The 11324-nt window shown below is 41.4% G+C and overlaps 1 protein-coding gene across 1 annotated transcript; it reads right to left on the reverse strand.

Moving 5' to 3' along the window:
• Positions 1–2971: 2971 nt before the first annotated feature.
• LOC143591451 (uncharacterized) lies at positions 2972–3517 on the reverse strand. Its single transcript, XM_077071652.1, has one exon. The coding sequence runs from the start codon at positions 3515–3517 to the stop codon at positions 2972–2974; it is 546 nt and encodes a 181-aa protein (XP_076927767.1).
• Between the last annotated feature and the right edge of the window lie 7807 nt (positions 3518–11324).

The raw sequence follows: 11324 nt of genomic DNA on the forward strand, positions 1-11324 counted from the left end.
TCAATAATGTAGGGTGTCCGCAGAAGCGCATTCGCGATGCGAAGGCTCTGCCAATTCTAGACAAGACCCTGGATAATTTCTTCTTTCCCACCAAGGTGTGCGCCGAGCCGGTGGTTTCAGAGGAGATCTTCCAAATAGGTATGTTTCCCCTGAACCCTCGTCCATTAAATGCTTTAACTTCCAATGGGGTGATTGTACTCTTGTCCTCGAGTGACAAATCATCACCCCGCGAGGAATATTATTCTAACGTTGCGTCTACCTCGGCTGTCATGCGTGCCTTAGCAGATTTGGAACGAAAGAGGAAGCAGCGTTCCTCTAAGGCAGGTGACGCGGACGAAGGTTCCGCTGATGCCAAAGGGGGGCTGTCAAAGAAGAAGCATCAAGGCCATGGCCCTAAGAAGCAAAAGGTCTGCCTTACGGATCGTGTGCAGGAGCTACTGCAGGCTTCTGCCCGTAAGTTTATATAAAAGTTCTTTTCCCTATTTTTGTGCTTTGGTTTTTGACTTTCGTATTTGTCCTTTGTAAGAACAACTGATGCATCTGAACAAGATGTGTCCATGCAGAAACCTCCATCATCTCCCTCTACTGTCATCATATCCGATGACGCGTCTAGTTCCAAGGGGAAGGAACCGGTCAAAGACGTAGAGGAGCCAAAGACGCAGGAATCGTCGCGTCAGTCTCCACCATCTCCTCCCAAGTCTCCTCCTCATTTTTCATTTTCCTCACCACCGCGTCAAGCAGGTGGAGGAGAGGCTTCCCACTCCCAACATTCCAGCGCTGATTACTATGGAGTGGCGAACCCTGGGGAGGATGACCATCTGTATATCCCACGCTGGACGTTGGTGCAGGGATCTAGTTTTACGGACCAGGATGTATGTGTTGAGTTTGTGAGCCGCAGCGTCCCTCCCATTGAACGTGCTTTCCAGCGTGGTCACCCTCGCCACGATCTCTCCCGGAGCTTCAACCTTGTCTTGGCTAACACCACAGCCAACAGACAAGAGATCATGCGAGAGTGGCAGTCCATGGGCGAGAAATGGGGCGAAATGTCCCGGGCGACTGAGGAAGCCAAGAAGGTGGCTGATGAGAAATGTCTGAAGGCTAACACTTCTAAGTGGAAGCTGAAAGACGCGGGAATTTCCCTCTAAGTGGAGAAAGATAGACAAGCTGTAGTTGCACGCTAATGGGAGGAGGCGTGAGAAAAGCAAAACGCTCTTCTCAAGGCCGCTCGTGATGAAACGCAGCGGAAGGAGGCAGACTTGGCCAAAGCCCTCGAAGCGGAAGGAGGCAGACTTGGCCAAAGCCCTCGAAGCCAACACTGCATTAGAGACTCGGGTTACCTAACAGGGTAACCTGATTCAAGCTTTTGAGGAGGAGGCCAGGCTGCGGAAAGAGCATGTGGAGGAGATGGAGAAGAGGGCAGTGGACCTTAAGGCTGCCAATGTTGCTCTTCTGAAGGCTCATGAGGAGCTGGAGGAACGTGCGGCTAAATTGCATGAGGATAATTTGCAAATGGCCGACGGGTACCTGGAGTTGAAGGAGAAGGCCAAGAAAACCGAGGAGGACCAGCTATGGTTGATGACTGAGGGTCTTGCGCTGGTATGTTCTTACTTCTTTCATTTACCTCTTCCCCTTTGACTTTGCCATTTTGTTGATAGTTGTATATTTCTTCTTAATAGGTTATCATCCATATCAAGGAAGGACCTGAGTTGACGGATAGTCTTGCTGTCTTGCTCAACACCTCATCCAAAGTCGGTTGTTGGTTTGGCTTTGAGGAGGGAGTAGAGTACGTGCAGGCCAATCGCTCGGTGAGGAGCAACCGTTGCATGGGCTTGATATTGAGAGGGAATACAACAGGTGCATGAAGGAGTACTACGATCTGTCGTTTCCACTTCAAGCAATGCTCCCCGAATTTGCCGCAATGGAGGATGGCGTTCAACGTTTGAAAGAATACATACAAGAAGCCTCTGAATATGCGCCATCCACTCCTCCAACTTCACCGAAGCCGGATACTCTTGCGCGGATCCAAGGTCCAGAAGATGCCAATGCTCGAGATCCTTAGATTAGATGTGACTATGCCTTGTAACTCATCATTTTTGTAATCCCTTTTGATTTAATATAAGAAGTTTTATCCATCACACTTTGTCTTATGCATAATATAAGTGCTAGATATAGGATCTTCTTATTTATCAATAAAGGATTGCATGGTATTCTTGGTTTAAGTTTAGTGACATGCGGGTCACCTTTGGCACGCAGGCCAGGAGTTAAGTTTAAAGGCATGCGGGTCTTTTCTGGCACGCAGGCCAGGGATAATACTTAGTGACACGAGAGTCACCTCTGGAATGCAGGCCAGGAATTAGATTTAAAGACACGCGGGTCACCTCTGGCACGTAGGCCAGGGATAAAATATAGTGACACGCGGGTCACCTCTGGCATGCAGGCCAGGAGTCAGATTTAAAGACACGTGGGTCTTTTCTGGCACGCAGGCTAGGGATTCAATATAGTGGCACGCGCGTCACCTCTGGCACACAGACCAGGAGTTAAGTTTAAAGACACGCGGGTCTTTTCTGGCACACAGGCCATGGGAAAATTTTAGTGACACACGGGTCACATCTGGCATGCAGGCTAGGAGTTAGATTTAAAGACACGCGGGTCTTTTCTGGCACGCAGGCCAGGGATAAAATATAGTGACACGTGGGTCACCTCTGGCACGCATGCCGGGAGTTAAGTTTAAAGACACGCGGGTCTTTTCTTGCACGCAGGCCAGGGAAAACTTTTAGTGACACACGAGTCACCTCTTGCACGCAGGCCAAGATTTAAGTTTAACTTGAACACAAATTTACTATAGTTTAAATGATTACTCTGATAAAAGTGGCCCGCATGCCTAATTCCATTACAAGCAACGACGAAAAATGCCGTTTTCACTAACTATAATGGCACGCAGGCCAAAAAAAGATAGTATCAACAATATGGCTCACATGTAACACTTCTTCAACTGAGCAACGTTCCAGGTTCTTGGGATTTCTGTCCCATCCAGTTTTTCCAACTTGTAGATGCCCTTTGACAATACTTCTTTCACTCGATAGGGTCCTTCCCAAGTCGAGGCCAGCTTGCCTAATGGTTCTTGCCCTGATGCCTTGTTATTGCGGAAAACGAAGTCTCCCGCATCGAAGTTACATTTTTGAACCCGTGAATCATAATACTTCTGCAATTTTCGTTTGTAGTTATGTTCACGGATCAAGGCCAATTCTTTTCTTTCTTCAAGGAGGTATAGGTTCATCCGCAGTTCCTTTTCGTTAACTTTATCGGATGTCATTCTTGCGGATGGGACCCCTATATCGGCTGGAATCATGGCTTCAGTACCGTATGTCATATTGAATGGTGTTTCTGAGTTGCTCGTCTTATTCTGGGTTCGAAAAGCCCAAAGCACATGGGGTAACTCGTCATCCGGTCCGCTTAGTTCCCAATCTTGACTTGATTCCATCTTTGATGGTTCGATTTGCTCTTTCGACCTGGCCATTAGCCTGCGGGTGGGCTACTGAAGTAAACATTTGAGTGATCTGAATTTCTTTCAACCACGCTTGAAGCCCTCCGTCCGCAAACTGATTCCCATTGTCGCTAACTAATTCTTGTGGGAGGCCGAAACGGCAGATGATGAACTCCCATAAGAATTTCTTGACGCTGGCCGCAGTAATAGATGCCACTGGCTTAGCCTCCACCCATTTAGTGAAGTAGACAATTGCTACAATCAAGAACTTGACAAGCCTGGGGCCTCAGGGAATGGACCCATGATGTCGATGGCCCACTTATGGAACGGCCATGCGGACGTTACTGGCACTAATTCATTTTTTGGTTTGAAGGTATTGGGAGCATGGCGCTGACATGAGTTGCACTTTCTGATCACTTTTACTGCATCCATATGCATTCCCAGCCAATAATACTCCGCATTCATGAGTTTGGCCACTACCATCCTTGGAACTGCGTGAAGACCACAAATGCCTTCATGGATTTCTCTGATAAGGTAATTTGCGTCTTTGGCATCCACACATCTCAGGAGCGGACCTAGTAATGATCTGCGGTACAGAATTCTGTCTTGTACTTGGTAATTCAAGGCTTTATGTCGGATTTTCCGGGCCACCTCTTTCTCTTCCGGGAGGATGCCATAAGTTAAGTATGCCAAGATCAGTGTCATCCAGAATTCAACTCTTTTTTGTATGACCAACACTTGATGTTGCGGCACAGAGGGACGATCCAGGACTTCTATGCGGATGTCTTTTGCAAAATTTTCGATATTTGTCGAAGATAGCTTACTCAGGGTATCCGCAGACTTATTTTCGCTTCTTTTGATGTGGATGACTTTACATTATGAGAATTGTAGAATAAGATCCTTTTGCTTGCAAAAGATATGAGGCCATGACATCGTTTTTTTCTTCGTAAGTACCGTTGATCTGCCCTGCTATCAACATCGAATCTAATTTTACCTCTAAATGTTTTACTCCGAGTTTTTTGGCTATCCTCAGGCTTGCTAAGAAGGTTTCATATTCTGCCTCAATATTGGTGCTTTTAAAGTCCAGCTTGATGACGTAAGTAAATTCATTGCCTTCCGGATTAACCAATCTAAGGCCTCCGCCTGATCCTTCACCACTCGAAGCTCCGTCCGTGAATAATGACTATACATGATCCCGCTAGGGAGGTATTGGGGTCTCCTATTCAAGCAGACATTCTTTTTCTTTTTCCAACGGAACTTCCATAACGAAATCTGCCAATACCTGGCCTTTGATTGTCGGTCTAGGTTTGTTGGAACCCCGGAATCAATCCTATAACTATAAACAGATCTCAGATCTGTGTCAATACGATTAATACCTTAAGTCGGATCTAGCTCATAATTACGTTTGATTGTATATGATATGTGTATATATTATCAATATTAGTATTAGTATGTGTGTATAATATTGAGATGAAGATCGAGAGCGATTTGGAAAGAACTTCGTTAATTACTCTCAAAAACTTAAATAACTCGTGAACAGTGTTCACGTATAAATAGAAGACGGACCTAGTTCGTTAACATCCCCTAACGAACTAGAGTCCGCTTCGTTACATACATTACAAAGTAAATAACTTAACGAATCACCCCCTGATTCGTTAAACATCCTTAACGAATCAGGGGAACTTAACTTAAGCCTTAGTTCGCTAAACAACCTTAGCGAACTAGACATTACATTAACGAACTAAACATAAATATTTGTTTATTACATTTAAACAAAATGACAAATACGTTAACGATAAATACAAAGACTCAAGACGCAAAACTGTGCACTAACAGACACCCCCTCGTCTTGAGCTCTTTGCCTTTTGTCTTCACTTGAAACGCTTGGACTATCAGTCTCTGCAACTATGAATTCCATTTTCATGACAAACACGCACAACGCGTTGGAATTGCATAGCCAGGTCATAGTCTTCATCGCGCTCAAACATAATCTTGTTCTTATGCAGCACGTCATTTTCGGTCTCAGATAAATTAACCAACCACATCGGGTCGATTATCTTGATAAGCTCAATCTTCATTCCTTTACCAAGCACAATGACGGCCTCGCCGGTACGATTGTCGTAGTACCAGCGGTCAAACGTAATATGCATGTGTTGGTGCATCGTCTTCATAGGCACCCGCTTTATCGTCTTTGGTGGCTTTACCTTAAGAACAAGTTTCCTCCAGCCTGTCCTTGAATCAATTTCGTCAATACATTTACGTCTCGGGACCTGGGGCTTGAAGAGCTTGAAACCATGATTAACCTCGAACAGCAAGTGTTGATGAAACCACTCAGCTGTCCGGTCGCCACCACGATTGATAAATGGACGACACGCGAGGGTACGAGCATCCCAACGCGGTAGTGTAAGAACGTCCATTATCTTCTCGTAATACTGGATTCCCTTTTCCCATTTAAGTATACATACCTTAAGCTCGGAATCATATAGCCAAGACACGATATCACCATGAACCTTGGATACAGTCTTGAAGGAAGTCACTTGGTTTGCTTTGACCCAAGCTGCAGCTTCTTCCTTTCGCTCTTGATCAATATACCGATATGCCTTGATAATCTTACTCACCTTTTTATAGCTGAACCACTTAGCAATATCGGTATCAGTTATGACTTCAAGTGATTTTCATACGGTATTAGCTGCCTGTTTACCCTTAGAAGCCTTTACCAAATCATCCTCAGCAGCTTTAAACGTTTGCTCATCGAATACTGGAGCACCTTAATCAACATTTGTGTGTTGAAACAGGTCAGGATACTCCTCAGTAGTGACGTCTTCTATCTCAACATCCCCGTCTTCATAAATAAAATCCGTATTCATTTGAATACACGGATCATTTGTTATACTTCCTCATTCACCACCTCAACGTCAGGCTCAGTCTCTAACACAGTTAACTGTTCATCATTCAACCCAAGCAGTATGGAAATCTGCTCTCGTGTCAGAGACCTATCAACAAACTGACCAACCTCGATCTCATTCCTGTTCACCACACTTCTAACCACCCCCGATCCATCCACAAATATGACAGTATCAGCTTCAATCCTTTCAATCGGCTTAACAGCAGTTGAATCCTGATACACAACAACTTGCTTACCCGAGTCATCACCGCCACTTGTACCAGTACCGGAAGATGAGCCGTGCGCTTGTTTAGGCTCACTTCCTGCACCAGATTCATCGGGATCTTGATCATCATTCTTGAGTTTCTTTAAGGCATCCTCTTTGCAAGTCAACTGCAAGATTAGATCCTCTTGTTCCTTCATTTTCACCCCCTGAGACTCAACAATCGCACGTAACGCTTTAGTCTCCTTTTGACAAAATGAAATATAACTCATCATCCGTCTTTGATTCTCCATAAGGCTTTCTTGATTCTGACGGTCAGCGGACATTTGGTTTTCATACAAATGAAGAAGATTTAACAACATATCTGTCTGACGGCTCGGTGGAAAGTTGTACAGGGATGGATGAACTGGTTGGATTGGTCCTTGAGGCCTAGTAATTCTCATAAAAGAGACATCACTAGGAGGAGGAGGAGGAGGAGGAGGAGGAAGAGGAGGCCTCATGGACGGTGTTGGAGGAACAGTAGAAGATGTAGCAGGAGGGCTTGGTATTTCAGATAAAGCCATCTGTGGAATCAAACCAAGCCTTTCATGAGGCACCATCGTCGTCGTTAATGTGAGCGTCAGAGTGCTAGTAGTAAGCGGCACTGCCTAACGTTGCGAAATAGTCAGACGAGACGGTGGAACACCTATAATTACACCAGCCCCAGCTGATACACGCCTCTTCTTTGATGGTTCTCCAGTTGCCACTTCTTTCCCTTTTCTCTTCCTTTCTCGTTGAGCTGCAATAGTGGCAGCTAACGCAGCATTTATAGCATCTTGTTGCTCTTGAAAAGCAACAGCACCAGCTCCACCACTACCACCATCTCCATCATCATTATCATCATCATTGTTCCCACCTTCTCCCCCTTCACGCTCGAAATCCGAGTCATCGTGGATCCAACGTTCATTAGGAGGACATACATAATTAGGATTAATAATGTGACCAATCATACGTTAATCCTGTGGCCTCTCCTTTCTATAAATCAGAATTCGATGCACAGTATCAGTCTTCATGTGTTCCATAGGAAGCACATCATTCACCAGAGTTGTAGAAATCGTGGATACATTAAAAATTTCTTCTTCTGAGTCGTTTGCTGAACTTGTTCTTCAGGTGATCGAAGACTAGCTCGGAGTAGTTAAATGGCTTGTTGAGGATAAGTGCAACAAAAGCCGATTGCACACTGCTTCTGCATTGGTCAAATCCACCACGGCGACCACTCATACAATGAATCAAGACATGTAGAAGATACTTGTATAGTGGGCATAATCCATTCTTTTTCAACATAGATTCATCAATACCTCCACTGTAACGTAAACAAGTAAACAAACCCTTGATCAGCTGCTTGTCAAATTCACTTGGGTAGTTATCATTGTCACCAAAATGAAGCACACGGCGAACCACTTCCACATCAATTGTAATAAGAGTTTGATTAATCGTGGTTCGAATGTGATTCTCTACCTCAACATACTCAGTAGTATCCCAAAACTGCCTAATAATGCTCAGATAAACTTTAGGTCGAGCAGTAATTGCATAATGTGTCACTGAACGTCTTAAGAATGCCAACATGTCTCCAAACACAGCAACATCAGCAACATCTTGATCAACATAAGCACAGATGTTGTGTTTTGTGTCATATGGTAATAAAATGACTTCTTCCTACTGTTCTTGAGGTGGTTGTTCTTGTGGTGGTTGTTCTTGATGTTGGGGTTGTTCGAATTCTTGAGGGGCAACGGGTGGATCTTGATTCAATTGATCAGCCATTTTTCTGAATAAATCAGAACGAGTATAAGTAAAATGAAGGTGTAATATACATTTAGCATTTATATATCTATTTATCTATAGATGATATATTTAATTTTATATGTCGTGTGTAATTAATATATTTACGCGTTTAAACGGTTGGAATAATTTCAAAAGTTAATTAAATTTAATTAAATAATAAAAGATGAAATCTCATTCGTGTGATTATCAATCTGATTCGTTACACACATGTAAGGAATCAATTGAATCGCTATCAGGTAGCGAATTACTATTCAAAGGAACGAACTAGAATTTAGTTCGTTATGATTTAACAAATCCCATCTGATTCGTTAGATAAATTATTCGCTAATCTATTTCGTTTGAATCTTTAACGAATTGGACACGAAAAAGTTCCAATTCACTAAAGTTAACGAATGGCCATAATAGCTTAATCTTTGACTGTCCTGGTCAAAGTCAAAAATAAATAAGAACACCGACGGTCAACATGATAAATCCAGGTTCGATTAACCCATACTTATCGTTGAATAACCGAATCCACAGGTTTAGCCAACTCGGAAATACAATACGAAGCACATGGTGTTGAGATTGAGGCTCAACACTGTGAAATAAATAAGGTATACTCGAAGTGTTAAACAGAGCCTAAAACCACGAAGACATAAACATTCAATCAACCCGGCAAACAAGAATCAAACTTTGATTAACGTCTACCCAGGGTCTCGGAATCACATTCCGGTCAAAATAATACCAAAATAAACTACATTAACACAGTATGACTCCGATGATACAAAGTTTATCAAGCCGTAAAACCCTTATAACAAAATCACATAATTAGACTATTAATACAGTGTTATTTTTGATGTAAAGCACAAAGATATTATAATCTATACCTTAGCAACACAATGGAATACCCAAAAGTTCGAGACTCAAAGGTCGAAAATTCAGAGAAAAATTTGAAAAGGGTTGCCTTAGGTATAAGGAAGGTGAAAGAATAGTGAAGGACGAATCGTTTCACAGCTGTCCTTTATACACAGTCCTTACACGCATCCCTATGTACAAACCAAACAGATTCGTTAGTGATTTAAATAGCGAATCAACCGATTCGTTACCCTTATTTTAATACGTGTCATAACGAATTAACTTCAAATCATGTCTTGATTCGTTAAGTATGCATAACGAATTAGATGCATTTCGTTACAGAGTGCGGAAGCGAATTAGAGGGACGAACTAGAAAGTAGTTCGTTAAAACACAATTCTAATTCGTTATCCAAACTTAACGAATTGACCATTATTAAAATAAAGAATTTATTAAATATTATCCAATTAATAAATAAATGATTAAACTTAAAAGAATTACCGAGGACCTTTATCCCGATAATTAAATACTTTAAAAACGTTTCACGTTTTCGAAACATAACTTAAAAAAATATTAAATAATATGTAAAGTAAAAAGATAAAATATTTTTGGTATTTTGTGAAAAAAATAAAGAATTAAAAAATGTATTTAACTTAAAAAAAATCCGAACTAGAAAATAGACAATCTTTTTGTGTTTTTCTATGTTTTTCAAAAGCAGTACATATTTTTGTGTTTTTGTTGAGTTTGAGTAGAGAATCATATTGACCAAAATGCCCTTCTATCACAGTTTTATATTTCAGCGATATTATGACTGGCGTTAAGTCAGTCATTGATATTGTTGTCCACTTAAATCTTATAACAAACCTTTGTGCATTTTTGTGATATGATTTATGGTTCAATTAGCGCACAGAATATCAGAAACTATCAGCCCCTAATCTCGGTTCAAGCTTAATTTGATTTTTGCCAAATCACCCCAACTTGACTTAAACCATTATAGTGTTGATCAAAATTTTGACTACCAATTGTGAAATTTTGAGCAATGCATCAAGTTTCCTTTACTATGAGTGAGTATGCACGAGTCCATCTGTCGGCTTACATACATTGTATCTCCTGGGGTCCGTTTCTTATTGGTATTGAGACGTGCGCAAGGGAGGAACAATTGTATGACTAACAACGGATTTTGATCAAGTCAGTAATTTGGATTGTACGAGGTACAGCAGTGATCAAGTTTAATGACTTTGGGATTGCTCTAAAAGCGAGTGAAATATTCATGCATATGAATACCCAGATGATTAAGCCGCATAAATACTCACAGTGTCCAGAATCCTAACGCTTGTTATTTGCTTTATTTTATTTTTGGGTGATCAACAACTATAAGGCTTGAGTATGACCGGTTATTACATTTCTGCCATCCTCACCGAAACTTTTGCTAGAGACTAACACCTCTTTCAATTTGGCTTTTCTTTAGGTTTATGTCACTTACTTTACTCTAACAGCTTGTTTAAGACCTATCAATGCACCAAAGATTAAGCACACAGTCTTTTAAGCTTATTTCTTTCTGGAATTGGGGTCAAATAATCAATGTACTATCATTTTCTCTTTTTGCTTCAAAAACTCAAAATTTTGAGGAGCATAAAAACAAAATGAATTTAATTACCCCAGTTAATTTAAGTTCATAAATTAATGGCTATCCTATCCATCTACAAGTAGATAACATGACCAATACATGCAAGCATGCTTCACAAACTTAAATAACTGACATAATTCTCAGCTAAAATAAAATAGAAACCTTAATGAACGCACCAAGTACTTTCCATTTGTCAGATAAATGGCTAACCCGAATATTTACGAGAAATTATCAGGACCAAACATACACAAGTATATGTTCTTCAAAATATAAGCAAATGACGTAATTTTCAGCGAACATAAGCAAAAATCTTTTTGGTTTTTCTCTTTACAAACTGAAACACAATCTTTTTGTCTTTTCGGATTTTTCTTTACAAAACGAGAAATTCACATTCTTTTTGACTTTTTCAAATTTTCTGTACAAACTGAAATCACAATATTTTTGGTTTTTCAA

Source organism: Bidens hawaiensis, unplaced genomic scaffold, assembly GCF_021521415.1.
Source record: "Bidens hawaiensis isolate Kalapana, Puna unplaced genomic scaffold, B.hawaiensis_p1.1 tig00039673_1, whole genome shotgun sequence".
Classification (NCBI taxonomy): Eukaryota; Viridiplantae; Streptophyta; class Magnoliopsida; order Asterales; family Asteraceae; genus Bidens; species Bidens hawaiensis.

Excerpts from the sequence above, each read along its gene's own strand:
- LOC143591451 (XM_077071652.1), bottom strand. The coding sequence starts at position 3,517 with ATGGCCAGGTCGAAAGAGCAAATCGAACCATCAAAGATGGAATCAAGT.